The following is a 15,957-nucleotide window of genomic DNA, read 5'->3' as shown; positions in this document are numbered from 1 at the left end:
CATTTTTTGGCTAAGGGTTATACTCCAATGAGTTTCAATGCTATCTTTGGCATACCCCTATACAAGAAGTGTTAAGATTTGAATGATAAGTGTTATGGTTATTTAATCTAGTCTTGACAGCTATTGAACAGAGGCTATGTGATTTACTATGTCGCCAAACCTTAACCCATCTGGAATTCTTTAGTTATTATGTTAACTACAGATTTTACTACAATAAATGAATAGAGTAGACTAAAGTTGGCCAGAATATGATCCATTCACATGACCTGCTCTTGAATAGGCCCTATTGTATGAAAATAACCCTCTTATTATGAGTTCGGAAGGAGTTATATTGTTTATCAAACAAACAAGCTTTTGTGTTGTTGCTGCCAAAGTATGTCATAAAGTCAGGTAAATCGTTTAATTTGACATTCTTTGTTTCTCCGAAGTACCTACATGTTTCTTACCTAACCAGGACAGGTTTGCTGGAAGACTATGAATATGGCCTTTAATATTTGAGTTGATGTTTCCTGGATGGCTGACTTTTTGTAACTTTAACTGGGGTCAAACATTGAAATCCCTCTGTGTTGTAGTTCCTCCATAGGCTGTCTGGTGTCTGATTTTTGCGCCTCAGTACAGGGTTTGTATTAGCCGGTAAAAAAATCTTTATCCCCACCCAATAATGCTTTTTATTCATTGATGGAAATACCAGTCAATGTGCTTCAACTTCAAAGGCAAATATACTTCATAGACTAATAAATCCTCAAACTGCTGGGAAATTAGTGTCTGCTGGGTTTCTATTTTTACTCACGCAAAAGACACGCATAAGGGACTTCAGCTAAGTGCACCCCGACTGGGAAGAATTGGTGAAGATTGTGTTGATTATCCCTGTTTCCAGTGTGCCTTCTGAGAGGGGATTTTTTTTCCCTCTAAAACATCTTAAAGATGGCCTCACGGTTGAGCCATTTTGAGTACAAAGTAAAGAGACTGATGCGCCGTCGCAAGCTGCTCCAAGGAGTTGGAGAGTTTTGACTTCCCAACAGCAGCGGCTCACTTTGAGCAGGCCAAGGTCTACCTCAAACACAAGCAAATTAGAGGAAAGTGTTTGTGAGGCCCAGTCCTAGCAGTTCTGCTGCCACCCTAGGCCAGAGCAACATATGCGCCTGTGTCATGTATAGTATAAAGATTTGGAAGGGATTGGTAGAGTAATGATGTGTATCATGCACAGTTGGTGAATTTCAGTTGAGCTTATTCAGTAGCACTTGGAAACTAAACATCATTGTCAACTATTCACATCGCAGAGTTACAATGTTGCAATAACTAGGCAGACAACTGCCTATAGTAGGAAATAGTTCTCAATCATCCACGTATATCACACATGGCACGAGTCACGACCCCACAATAGTTGAAATTATAATAAACATTTATTATCATCATCCATTAGAAAATGGTGAGATATGATTTGAGCTTTATAAACAAGTGTTTTTACCTGTTAAGTCGACCCTCTACTTTTTCGAACATTCTGTTAAAAATTTCGCAACATTTCAGCGCCCTGCTACTCAGGCCAGGAATATAGTATATGCATATGATTAGTATGTGTGGATAGAAAACACTCATACGTTTATAAAACTGGTTCAATCACGGCTGTGACTATAACAGAACGTGCGTTTCATCGAAAAGTGCAGGAAAATCTGATCACTGAAAATGGAAATAAATATCCTTGCGCTACTTCCAGGAATTGTTCAAAGTGAACCGAATTAAATGAGGCCGAGGTTGCAGTGCCTACAGCTTCCACACGATGTCTAGAGTCTTGTCATTTGATTCAGCTTTGATTCTTGGTCAAACCGAATCAAGGGAACCGATTCCCTCCGGTCTCCCGACCGGATGTTTTGGTCGAGCTCTCTCCAGACATTTTTTCGAGACGGACACCTATAGAATTTACATCGCCTCCTGATGAATTTTATCGCTTATTAACGTGTACTAATACCTAAAGTTGCATTACAAAAGTATTTCGAAGTGTTTTGTGAAAGTTTATCGTCGACTTTTAGAATTTTAAAAAATGACGTTACGTTATGAAACGCTATTTTTTTCCGTTTATCACACAGTCTTCATAGATCGATATCTAGGCTATATATGGACCGATTTAATCGAAAAAAAGACCCAATAGTGATTATGGGACATCTAGGAGTGCCAACAAAGAAGATGGTCAAAGGTAATGAATGTTTTATATTTTATTTGTGCGGTTTGTGTAGCGACGACTATGCTAATTATTTTGTTTACGTCCCCTGCGGGTCTTTTGGGGTGTTACATGCTATCAGATAATAGCTTCTCACGCTTTCGCCGAAAAGCATTTAAAAAATCTGACTTGTTGCCTGGATTCACAACGAGTGGAGCTTTAATTCAATACCCTGCATGTGTATTTGAATGAACGTTTGAGTTTTAACTAATACTATTAGCATTTAGCGTAGCGCATTTGCATTTCCAGAGCTCTAGATGGGACGCCTGCGTGCCAGGTAGGAGCAAGAGGTTAATAAATGGTCGGGCTCATTTTACAGCATTGTTAAATAAGCTTTCTCTCAATAAACCAGCCTTAACAAATTCATTTATTTACTTATTTTTACAAATTTACAATTTGCATATTTACAATTTGTTTGTCCAACATCGATTTCTTCATTTTGCGGCTGCCTGGAGCAGGGGTATAAAACTCTTGCCCTACAAGGTCCGGAGCCTGCTGGTTTTTTGTTCTACCTGATAATGAATTGCACCTAATCAGTCCCTGATTAGACAGGAACAGGGATAAAAAGTAGTGGAACTGGCTTTGCGGTCCAGAGTTGAGTTTGAGGGGCCTAGAGTGTCCTCTTTCCACTGCTGTGGTGCTGAATCGCAGAGGGAGTGGGGTGGGCTGGCACGGTCATGGCTAGAAGGGATCCAGCTTTTGTCAAATTAACAAATTTATCTAACCCATTTCACTACACCCGCAATAACATCTGCTAAACACATGTATGTGACCAATAAGATTTGATTTTGTTTTGACCTTTTTCTCCTAACCTGTTATGTTAGTTCTCCTAACCTGCCCACGAAAAGTCAAATCTGAAGTTAATTTAACAAAACTGGTCCCTTCTAGCCATGACCGGCCGGCCCTGGTGTTCGTAGACAGCACAGCCATGTTTTGTTATTTATTAAGCCTAATTAAAATGTTTATGCCTCAGCTAATTAAATTAGCGAGGCCTACATTTAATTTGAAAACAGTTGTTTTTTGTAATTTATTAAAAATGTAATGCAAATAGCCTATAGGACAGGTCGTTCGCAAATAGTATACAAATATTATATTTTTTACTTTTGACTGTGTAGGTGACTTGTTCTTCTAGGCTAAATGTTTTTCTTTTTTTAAATGACATTCACTAGCCTCATCAGTCTAATGAATCTCAGTCCATTTTATAAAATAAACTGACCCAGTATTGTTTCCCATTTTCAAATAAACTCACCCAGTATTGTCACCCATTTTAAATTTTACTCACCCAGTATTGTTTCTCATTTAAAATAACTCATCCAGTATTGTTTCTCATTTAAAATAAACTCACCCAGTATTGTTTCTCATTTAAAATATACTCACCCAGTATTGTTTCTCATTTAAAATATACTCATCCAGTATTGTTTCTCATTTAAAATATACTCATCCAGTATTGTTTCTCACATAAAATACACTCACCCAATATTGTTTCTCACATAAAATAAACTCACCCAGTATTGTTTCTCATTTAAAATATACTCACCCAGTATTGTTTCTCATTTAAAATATACTCATCCAGTATTGTTTCTCATTTAAAATATACTCATCCAGTATTGTTTCTCATTTAAAATATACTCATCCAGTATTGTTTCTCATTTAAAATATACTCATCCAGTATTGTTTCTCACATAAAATACACTCACCCAATATTGTTTCTCACATAAAATAAACTCACCCAGTAATGTTTCTCATTTAAAATAAACTCACCCAATATTGTTTCTCACATAAAATAAACTCACCCAGTATTGTTTCTCATTTAAAATATACTCATCCAGTATTATTTCTCATTTAAAATATACTCATCCAGTATTGTTTCTCATTTAAAATATACTCATCCAGTATTGTTTCTCATTTAAAATATACTCATCCAGTATTGTTTCTCATTTAAAATATACTTATCCAGTATTGTTTCTCACATAAAATACACTCACCCAATATTGTTTCTCACATAAAATAAACTCACCCAGTAATGTTTCTCATTTAAAATAAACTCACCCAGTAATGTTTCTCACATAACAACATAAACTCCCCCAGTATTGTTTGTCATTCAAAATAAACTCACCCAGTATTGTTTTACATTTAAAATAAACTCACCCAGTATTGTTTCCCATTTACTGTCTCTCAACCAATCATTCTACTTTAGTGTACCAAACAGCATGCCATTACACCCTTTTAATATACAAACTCTTACTCAGTCTCTAAATGTTTACTCCAGCAGTCTTGTTGTGGTTTATCACTCCTCCCATACATGCAGATGCTGGTTTAGACTACTGAACAAAATTGAGACTTTGTTTACTCCTCACAGGCTTTTTTTGCAAGTGTATATGTTAGTCGGGTCCAAGATTAAATGCATGTATGGGGGTGTGTCTGCCCTCCTCACTCCATCTGTAATATTGTTTGGGGCAACCAGTTTGAGGCCAAAGACTGATTGACAAAGGGGCTGTCCTGTGTCACACCTTTAATGAACTCCCAGCCAGTTGTTCCCCAGCGTCTGGGGCCAGAGGATCAGGGCTTTCCCCTCCATTTCCCCTCCTCCTTTCTTTATGTATCTAATTAAAGTGGCTAGTGGGAGGTGACTACAAAGAGCTGTCCGGCTGGCCCTCCCTACCTCCCTTTCTCCGCTTCTCTCAGCAGTGCCACAGCCACAGGAATTAACAGCTGCCAGCCTTCTGATTAGCTGGGGTAGTAATGGTCAGCAGGAGTAAGAATTGGGTAAGATTCCTTCAGCTCTATAATTCATGTTAGACTTGACTATCTGGCCTGCCCCCTCACCTTTCCTCATGTCTTCAGTCATGTTGGGAGTTTCACTTTAGAAGAAATGTACCCCTCATCCTATTACACTGTCACCAGATTGTCTAGCACGGAGTGACAGGACACAGACAGATCACACACTGCTCCATAGTTACATAGAGTGGAGGATTGGTGCTAAGCTAGATGTGGCTTGTTGAAAATATGAATCAAATCCAGATGTTGTAACCATGGCTTTGGAACCGGAAGCCTGTTGGCTGTAATCAACATTTGGCAACAATAGATACAATACTTACTACAGCACACGTCCTATGGAGATCTCACCTTAAGGTTGTTATACAGTTCCCAGTGTGTTTCAACGGGTTATTTAATGAAAGACAGCTCTATTGTTTCTATGTGTTACTCACAGTAAGTGTACCTGAATAACTCCATACCAGAGGGTTCTGTTTAACATGGCATGTAATTCGGCTGTTATTGCAATTTGCTCCCTTTAGTTGTTTCAATTTAAAAGTTATTCTTCATTGATCGGGAACAAGAAGACCTATTATTCCTGCTCTGCTCTACTGCCATTCACAGTACTGAGCCAGCAGAGTGTAAAGCTGTACATCCTAGATAGAAGGAAGGGAAAGGGAGATACCTACCTAGTCAGTTGCACAACTGAATGCATTCAACCAAAACGTGAGGAACACCACAGAGGTCCACTCACTGATTACTATGCTGGTTCCTGCACCAAAAACACCAATATCTGATTGTGTTCTTTTAAGAAATGAATGATTGTGTATCTCCACACGAGCAGATGGGTCATGTCTGTTAAGGATGCCATGGGTATTGCAGATGTAGACCACCTGAAGATGTTGGCTAAAATTATTGGAGGTTAATCCTCTTCTTCTTTTTTTTTTGTCACATAGATCGATCTGTCAACAGGCCAAGACCGATGCAGCCAAACTGTCCCAGTCTGGCTTTACCGTCAGACAGCCAGAGCTGGGCAGGTCCTAGTTAACCCCTTTAAAAGACCATTTGATAAGACACCATGAAAGAGCTGCCTTTTCTCATTTATCCCAGAAGCTTTTAGATGGCTGCGTTGATGGGTGAGTTAAGAATGGGTTAAACCCAGCTCAGTGCTAGAGACCATATCGATGGAAACCGTTGGTAACCTACATAAAGGAGGTTTTTCTCTTATAAACAGCACTCAACCACACACATGGGCAGATTGGATCATGGTAGAGATTTCCATAATCCTCACTGCACATCATACATAGGGCCTCTGGTGTTTTTTCAGTGTGTTGGTCCAAATCCCTTAACCCTAGCAGAGTTCAGTGTTTTTTGTCACCGGATCCTGCTGACTTGTGCCTTGGCAGTCTGTGTGAGTGACAGATGAAGAGCTTATATATCGTTTTGCAAAGCGCTTCCTCAATGTGTTCAGGCTTGTTGGCAAACCCTTCATCCGTGGAACTAAAATAGAGTGGAGTGCCTGGATTTGAGGGCTGTCACACTACCTGGGAGAATGTGACCTCATTAGGTGTAGGAGGGACCCCCAGTGTACCTCCATGCTTGGTGTGGTGAGGAATGACTGTCCCCCTGGCTGCTCCCTCTGTGAGGAAAGCCGAGGAAAGCCTTCCATCAGCACCCACTCCTCCCCTGGAGCCCCTATCCTCCCGGTCGACCCAGGCACTAACATGTCTGATAGCAGCCGCTTGCTCTGGGCTTTGGAGCTGTTGATTTATTGGACTGTGTAGCTGCAGCAGCATCTGACCCAATGCCAAGAGCTCTGACTCTCTTCTCCTCTCCTCGCAACAGGGCAGGGCCCTCTTATTTAGTGCTGTTTGGTCTTAAATCTATGGACTGCTGTATTGACACTATTGTGTTAGACTAAACATGTTTGTTTAATGATTGTTTTAATGATGGTTTCGAGGCGCATTCTACTATACCTTTTAAAACTGCAATATGTAACTATTTGGGCGACCTGACCAAATGCACATAGAAATGTGAATTATAGATCTTAGACTTGCTGTCAATAAGAATGACAGAAGAGGTTGATATGTTCTATGTTCTCTATTTCTATGCTTCCCGTGCTAAAGTTGTTTTGCGTCTTTTGCTTTCATTTTTTGTAGACCAGCTTCAAACAGTTAAATACAATATTTTTGGTTCTAGAAAATATATTTCACATCGGTTTAGATGACAATGATTCTCTACACTATACATTGTTTTGTCGCACAAACTGAAATTAGGCAACCTATTAGAATATTAGCAACCAGGAAATGGCGGAGTGATTTTTGCATATTGCACCTTTTTTAAATGCAGTGTGCTAGGCTCAGCTGGGTGCACTTCCTCTGTCAGAGTTAAAGCTCATTTTATATTGGAATAAATAAAGAGTAAATTCAGAATGTATCCAATACTCTTATCTTGATTGATGATTTTCTTAAGTTTTTGTTTGATTTCTCTGTTCTCTACTTTTGTACAGTCTCTCCTCAGCCTGTGTTTGTGAACACAGACCACCCTGGTGCTGTGTGTGTGTGTGTGTGTGTGTGTGTGTGTGTGTGTGTGTGTGTGTGTGTGTGTGTGTGTGTGTGTGTGTGTGTGTGTGTGTGTGTGTGTGTGTGTGTGTGTGTGTGTGTGTGTAGGTCTGCAGAGTAGCTGTCCTCCATTGAGTCTTGCCTGGACTATAGTGGGGGTGGAACGCTGGGGTTGTGCACTTTTGAGATTTAACAGGAATGCTTTGGGGATCACTTTGTTTCAGATTTCATTCCCAACTGGGAGGTGAGGAAAAGAGAAGCTGGGTCCACACTGAGAGTAATGTGATACCTTGGTCCGTCCAGCTCCCTGTTACCTGAATGTAGTTCTTGTTCTTTCTCTCTACAGAACAATGCAGATCAAGTGGCGTTCCAGGTGGGCGGGGGACTCTCTGCTCTGGAACAGATTCTGCTGGTCGTCACTGCAGCCTCCACCCCCACCGCAGTCCCACGCATTCCAATCAAGTGAGTACCAGCTTTTACAGTCAAATACAGCTCACCTCCTCTCCAAGCACACTGTCTTTTGATACTCTTTATTCATATTAGAGGGTTTTACACAAACTATGTGGTTGCTGCTTGTGGCTCTACAGGGGTTATGACCATTTGTCAACTCTCTGTCACCTCTGCTGAGACAGCCATGAGGAAGTGTACATTTCAATTACCCCATTGTTTTTGGATAGAATGACCTTGTTCCCCATACAATACAACTTCATTAATCCATTGAAATGGAAATGTTGTATTTTTGCTGTGTTCCTTCCAACCCCCCCTCCCTGACACCACACATACACCCTCAATAGGCTAAAAAGAGCACAGGGTCATCTGCAAAGCAGCACCCCTAGAGCAAGTTAGTCTCATTTAGTCTTCACAACCAGCATACAATAACCTGGCCTAGTGCTACTCTCATAGCCTCATGAGCCAGCGTTTCACTGTCCGGTGTCCGACCCGACCTCAACTGAAAAACCATGAGCCTTTTCAGCTGCTGTGTACAGCCTCTAAAGACATGGTCCACACTCAGACTGTGTCCTCTCCCTGACCTCAGTGACAGCGCTCCTCTGTTTACAATTGGAGATGTGAGGTAACCTCAGCCCCTCCTTTTATTTCTCTGTTTATAGTGCTCGCATCTCAATAAATATCCTAAATGGATCATGAATAATAATGCACCATTTAAAGAAAAAAAGAAGGGGATTATATTTTGGTCATCTATTTTGTATTCATTCTTTTCTGTTGATCTACAGAAAGGCCGTGTGTCTAATCCATCAGACAGACTCTGTCGTGGTTTTGAGTTGTGGGTCTGGAGTTAGCGTGGCCTGCCAGTAGATAACCTCTGAGAGACCGCCATTCTCACAACACTGGGAGTCTAATGGACTGGAATGGACTCTCTCCTTCACTTATTAGCATTTACTGTTTCCCAAACCTCCACTAATGGACAAACGTTACTTGTATTTATAATGCTTTTACGTATGGCCATTCGTGTTTATCGATTTATTTAAAACATTTTACTTCCTCAATCACTAATCCTAGAGAATTTGAAGCAGACTTCAGTATTGTGAGGAATTTGATTAACTTAAATGGGGGGAGAGTTTTCTGCTTGTAGGTAGCTTGGAGTCTTTTGCTCACAATTGGACTGTTTTTGCTTGTTGGAGCTGAAGACCATACACACACGGTTGTTACTATGCTTTGAGAGTTCCACTTGACATACAGTGCATTCGGAAAGTATCCTTGACTTTTTCCACAATTTTTTACGTTACAGCCTTATTCTAAATTGGATTAAATAAATGTTTTTCCTCGTCAATCTACACACAATACTCTAAAATGACAAAACGAAAACAGGTTTTTAGAAATGGTTGCAAATGTGTTTTTTTTTAAATACCTTAGTTACATAAGTGTTCAGACCCTTTGCTATGAGACTCGAAATTGAGCTCAGGTGCATCCTGTTTCTATTGATAATTTTTCAGATGTTTCTACAACTTGATTGGAGACCACCTGTGGTAAATTCAATTGATAGGACATGATTTGGAAAGGCACACACCTTTTTATATATAAGCGTCCCACAGTTGACAAAACCAAGCCATGAGGTCGAAGGAACTGTCCGTAGAGCAACGAGACAGGATTGTGTCGAAGCACAGATCTTGGGCAGGGTACCAAAACATTTCTGACAGAGTCGGAGTTCCTCTTGGGATATGGAAGAACCTTCCAGAAGGACAACCATCTCTGCAGCACTTCACCAATCAGGCCTTTATGTTAGAGTGGCCGGATGGAAGCCTGAATGCCATGCGTCACATCTGGAGGACACCTGGCACCATCCCTATGGTGAAGCATAGTGGTGACCGCATCATGCTGTGGGGATGTTTTTCAGCAGCAGGGACTAGGAGAGTAGTCAGGATCAAGGGAAAGATGAACGTAGCAAAGTACAGAGATCCTTGATGAAAACCTGCTCAGGACCTCAGACTGGGGCAAAAGTTCACCTTCCAACAGGACAAATGACCCTAAGCACACAGCCAAGACAACGCTGTAGTGGCTTCGGGACAAGTCTCAATGTCCTTGAGTGACCTAACCAGAGCCCGGACTAGAACGCAATCGAACATCTCTGGAGAGACATGAAAATAGCTGTGCAACAACGCTCCCCATCCAACCTGACAGCGCTTGAGAGGATCTGCAGAGAAGGGGAGAAACTCCCCAGATACAGGTGTGCCAAGCTTAGCGTCATACCCAAGAAGAATCCAGGCTGTAATCACTGCCAATGGTGCTTCAACAAAGTACTGAGTAAAGGGCCTGAATACTTAATGTAAATGTAGTATTTTTTGTTGTTGTCATTATTGGTTTTTGTGTGTAGATTGATTGAGGGGGGGGACTATATTCATTTAGAATAAGGCTGTAACGTAACAAAATGTGGAAAAAGTCAAGGGGTCTGAGTACTTTCTGAATCCACTGTAACTATGAAGAGGTGTGTAAGATCAGAGCAGGGTTTCCGTTAGGAACATGTGGTGACGGACATTTGAGAAATGTACCAGACTCATATGCATTGGGTTCATAAGCTGATTAGGGCGCCCACCCACGGTGCTCAGAATGACAGAAATCACTTTTAGAATATGGTCATTCATATTAACAGAACGTGCAAGTTGAGAACGCAGCGATGGGCGGTCCTTCTTACCAAATTCTGATGTGCACTTTGAACATGTTAGAATAACTGTCCACATTAACTTTTCATCTGTCAACAAGACGAGAAATGAACAGCAAAATCACTAGCCTATGTGAATTTACTATAGTAGAAAAGTTTAAGCTACTTATTCTTTTGGTCAGCTTGTCAAGAAAGAAATAGCCTATTCCAAACAGACTCTGGGAAAGTTGTGGGAGGATTGAACCCTAATTCATACAACCAGTGTGCCAAGGCTACGTAAATAATTCAGTTGAAAAAAAGAAATGAGTCTGATTCAAACGTTGATAAACTGTTATTTCTTCACATTATAAGCGCTACAATGCACACAAGGCAGTAGACGATGCACAAATGTTCGTTCGATAATACAATTAGCAGGAAAACGCAGTTGCCAAAATGGCACTGCACATGCGAGCGGTTTCATTGTGACAGAAAATATCCTTAGAATTGTAGACGAGAGGAGAGCTAAAGGGCTACTTTGAATCATAGTATTAATGTATTAAACGTTCAGATTTCAAACAATTAAGCATATGTTTTCAAAATGCATACGGCCTCCAGCTCATTGCAAAGTGGTGTGTGACGCGCTGTTGAAGCCTGCCTTTTGTTGCTGTTTAATGCCGCGTTCAAAACAACTGGGATCTCGGAAATCTCCGACTTCTTCTGTGCGTTCAAGACAAAACAAGCTCCTACTGGGAAAAATAGTTTTGAATGGGCTCTGTATCTGTATGCTGTAGGCCTATGTGTGTGATAAATAAGATGCATAATGAATATACAATACACGTGCCAATTTAATTCCACTGAATTATGCAAATACACTATAGATAAGCATGTGAAATGTATTTACATGGACTGATATTTTCATCAATGAATAGGCGTTAAAGTATTATTTCGCAATGGGATCTTTTCTTCTTCTCCCAGACAATTGGCCGGCACCAATTTTATCTATCGGATTTTCTATTTTTTTTATTGTCCAAAAGCCGGCTATTACCGGCTAACGCAAACCATGGATCAGAGGTACTTATTTCATCCTCTACAGAACAGCTTGTCCAATCCAGAGCTGAAGTGTGCAATGTCTAGTGATAACGGAATGGCCTCCCAGTTACCTTCTTTCAGTACTCAATTACTTACTACCTTGTCTGAACATGTTGAGAAGAACTTCTCCAGAGTTTCTATAAATATGCATAAGACTGAGGACAAGTCCAATACACCATGAAGGGGCCTCTCACTCCTTCGTCATCACAATTAGGAATGTTAGGATGCAACTAAAGAAAAGCTCAAGAAATTAGTCCAGTTCTTGGTATGTGTTTCACTTGATATATATATATATATATATATATATATATATATATATATATATATATATATATATATATATATATATATATATATATATATATATATGAATTAGTAGTATTATACTTTTAACAGTATTTAGTGACCATATTCATGATGTTGCCAATGGCAAAACATGCAACGTGTTGCCAGGTCCTGTCTGGACAGCTGAATGGTCTAACCAGCAACTATGGTGTTTGTTGGTATTGATTGGCTCAGGTTGTGATAGGCTGGCTGTCTATAGACCGTCTCTGTGCTTTCTCTGTCATCTGTGCTGTAGAGTAGAAGGCCTGGGGTTGTTGCTATGAACTAGGGTCTGAACCTGGGATAACCCTCCAGAGCATATCAATCCAGCCCCTCAGACACACCCCGCCCACACTCAATGTAGTCCTGTGCCTGGTTAAACATGTATTACTCCACCCACATTCTATAAACACACACATTTACAAAATAGGAAAGGTAAGGGAGTCAAGTCAGGTCAAGGGAAGAGAATATTGAGAGCTACAGTGGTGATGAGATGCAACACAAGGACATGGTCTTTCTGTCCACTAATCACTATTTCTCATCTGGATGGCGTAATGGGCGGTGTCTGTGAGACAGACGCTAGCCACAGCGCTCACTACATTATCTGTTTACAGTAATGCTGCCGTATTGATCGCCTCCTCTCAGATAAGCTGAGTGATTTACAAAAAAAGTCAACTGCAGAGTTGGAGATGCTCGGGCAGTATTACCCCTCTGGGAGGCCCACTCCACCTCGTTACCATTACATTAATGAGCTAATTCCTCAGTGAGGCTCTGCTAATGTCCCTGTGTAACCCTGTTGCCGCTGGATCCCTGTCTAGACTAGCAGAGCAACAACTCTCATTAACATGAATATAGCAGTTTGTCGAATATGTCAAAGATGTTAACGTGGAAAGTCATGCATAAACCATTTTTACTTGCATGTGAAGATGAACCTTAATTGGTCTGCACCTGGAGAGTAATTTTGTAGTTTTGAAAATCGTTCAATCATCTAAACAATAATAAATAAATAAACTCTTCCTAATAAAGTTGTGTATTTCAATCTTAACTTGAGGGACTATTGTTAAAAATCCTTCAATGAATGTATATTTTTTATTGGAGCAGTGCAAGTGTGTGCTCTGTGGGATTCTGAGTGGAGAGTGTTGTGTTCCCTAGGGGAGGAGGGGGAAAGCTGTCTAAAACAAGCTGTAAATGATCCCAGATCCTCACCAGGCAGCACCTCTGCTCTGCTCTCTCTGCCTCTGGAGACTCTTATCTTCAGTGTCACTATTAGTATATGGTGAGAAAATGTTTTGCCCCAGGCTGGAGGTGTGGATTAGGTGGGGGGTAAACTGAGGTGTCGTTCTGACTGCGTTTTTTAAAACTTTATCAGCACACCCTTCCTCGCTTTGGGGAAATCACTGTGTGAATTGATTAGCAAAAGCAAAGTTTCCATATCACTACTTTAACAAATCCAACACTTCTCAGATGTGTTAAGGAAAGATGGATGCTTTCTTCAAGTATTCCAACCTTGTGTCAACTACTGTGTGTTTATGGGACATGTCCCTTTGTCTCCCAGAAGGGGTCACTGGGGAGTAGAGAGGGGGAGAGAGATGGGACTGGTGTCCCAGTGATATCTGGGCTCAGCACCAGAGCCTGTCAGCATATGGGCCCGTCTCTGGTGCTGCTGGAGTATAACTCAGAGAGAAGACAAGCCAGCGTTAGACCAGACATACTGGCCCATCTGAAGGGCTGAAGAGCCAGTCGTATAACTTTGAGTTGAATTTTAGAGAATTGTTTATTCCTTTAGAGTAGGGAGAAGAGGCCATTCAATATGACTGTGGTTGTGGTATCCATTTTATCTAAGTGATAAGTGGAACAGGGGCCCCTGTCCTACCTTGCTGAAAATGGAACGAGCTGCTTTCTAGTTTTAGAGAGACGTCTTAACAGTGCAGTGGCACTGCTGTGCTGGGACACTGCATGTTAAAACACTATTGTAGTTGACCACCTCTGTCACATTACTGAGTGTGTCCAGTGAAATCAAAGCCGCTACCTGTGGTTTCCTTTCAGGATGTCGTTATAGGGTACGAGTGAGTGAGTGTGTGCTTGTGTGTGTGATGCGTGACGGCTCATCAGATTTCTCCCAGTATATACCCAGCCGGTGTGGCATGACAGGCAGAATGGACATCTTGGAAGCACTCAGGGTATCAGATAGATCAACAGGATAATCAAATGAAATGCCATTTAGATAGCAGTGAATGAAGGGACTGTTTGACGGTACCAGGAAATGGATTTGCTCTTCACCTTGTGTTTTGGCTTACACTGAGCAAATTGATTTTGTCGCCCCACACCAAACGCGATCACGACACGCAGGTTGAAATATCAAAACAAACTCTGAACCAATTATATTAATTTGGGGATAGGTCGAAAAGCACTAAACATTTATGGCAATTTAGCTAGTTAGCTTGCAGTTGCTAACTAATTTGTCCTATTTAGCTATCTTGCTGTTGCTAGCTAATTTGACCTGGGATATAAAGTTAAGTTCTTTTACCTGAAATGCACAAGGTCCTCAACTCCAACAATTAATCCACACACAAAATGGTAAACCAAATCTTTTTTAGTCATCTCTCCTCCTTCCAGTATTTTTCTTCTTTGGACTTTATATGGCGATTGGCAGCCAACTTTCATAATAAGGTGTATTACCACGAACGACCGACCTCGGTTCATCTTTCAATCACCCACGTGGGTATAACCAATGACGAGATGGCACTTGGGTATCTGCTCCTATAAACCAATGAGGAAATGGAAGAGGCAGGACTTGCACTGAGTTCAGCGTCACAAATGGAACGGACTTCTATTTTAGCGCTTGGCAACGCAGACGTTCGTTGGCGCGCGTGAGCAATGTGGGTGCAGTGATTGAATAACATGTATGTGTACATTCATTTTGCAACATGAGCGGTGTGGACAGCATGTTAGGATTTTTTTTTTTTTTTTTTCTGAACACACATTTTCTTTGAAAAGCAGGGATTCAACCTGATCTGGAAGTTGATCAGATTTCTGCAGCATTTCCATGGTCAGGCCTTACTGGGCACATAGGAAAAGCACAGGGACATTGGGAAACTTGAGCTTGAGGTTTAGGTGGAACGATCTCCTGCTTGATAACCCAGTGACAAAAAGCATAAAGAGTCTTTTACATGGTTGATGTCCTGTTGTCTTTGCAAGATAGGAAGTTCTGAAAATTAGAAACATCTATCTGTAAGGTGAGTCTACTTGGTATTGTCCCAGTACCCTAAACTATTATGCAGTTTCTGTTGTTTATGTCACTAAGAAAATACTGTTAAATACTCTTGAGCCCTAAGTGTCTCCTGGGGTATTTGAGCAGTACTATACTATGTGGGGGTGGGTAGGATCCTGACCTTCGCTCTAATTTTCCCTTCCCCGCCATCTGTCTATCAGCCCCTGGGATACTCTATGGATTCTGGGATGGTTTAAACTTAAGAGTTTTAATTCAGTCACAGAGGTCAGTGACACTCCCAATCCCCCAGCCCCCCTGTTATGTCCGAGCCGGTCGGCCACCCAGGGTGATCCCCACAGGGCTGCATGGAGTAGGGCTGTCCCAGGTCAAGGTGTTCTACAGTCAGTGTGTCTCTAGTCTATCTAGCACTCTACACTGGTACATGTGTGAAATAGGACAAATATAAGCACCCACCAAATAATTCTGATGATTATTATTACAGTACCTCCTAGCCTGAGATCGCTGTGTGTCTATGGCCTCATCAGGCCAGTAAGGTGATCAGCTCTGCTGTGGCTGACTGGGGTTAAGCAGTTTACAGTAGGTGAGGAGATTACGTTGCTAATTATCTCCATCTCTCTAGGCTTCTTCCTCTTCTCTCTCGGGCTCTCTCTCTACCTCATTCTCTATACAACCTGTCAGTATGGGCCAG

The 15,957-nt window shown here is 41.2% G+C and overlaps 1 protein-coding gene across 6 annotated transcripts in view; it reads left to right on the top strand.

Moving 5' to 3' along the window:
* Window positions 1-15,957, top strand: part of LOC118396724 (S phase cyclin A-associated protein in the endoplasmic reticulum-like) — a 142,256-nt gene that overhangs the window by 95,476 nt on the left and 30,823 nt on the right. For all 6 annotated transcript variants that reach the window (XM_052465775.1, XM_035791108.2, XM_052465773.1 and 3 more), the window contains one exon: window positions 7,877-7,992. In XM_052465775.1, the coding sequence (XP_052321735.1) occupies window positions 7,877-7,992 (116 nt within the window). The remainder of the gene's footprint in view (window positions 1-7,876; window positions 7,993-15,957) is intronic.

This window comes from Oncorhynchus keta, chromosome 17 (assembly GCF_023373465.1).
Source record: "Oncorhynchus keta strain PuntledgeMale-10-30-2019 chromosome 17, Oket_V2, whole genome shotgun sequence".
In the NCBI taxonomy this organism is placed as follows: Eukaryota; Metazoa; Chordata; class Actinopteri; order Salmoniformes; family Salmonidae; genus Oncorhynchus; species Oncorhynchus keta.
The sequence above is the reverse complement of the archived record's forward strand: the minus strand, read 5'-3'. Positions and strand labels throughout refer to the sequence as shown.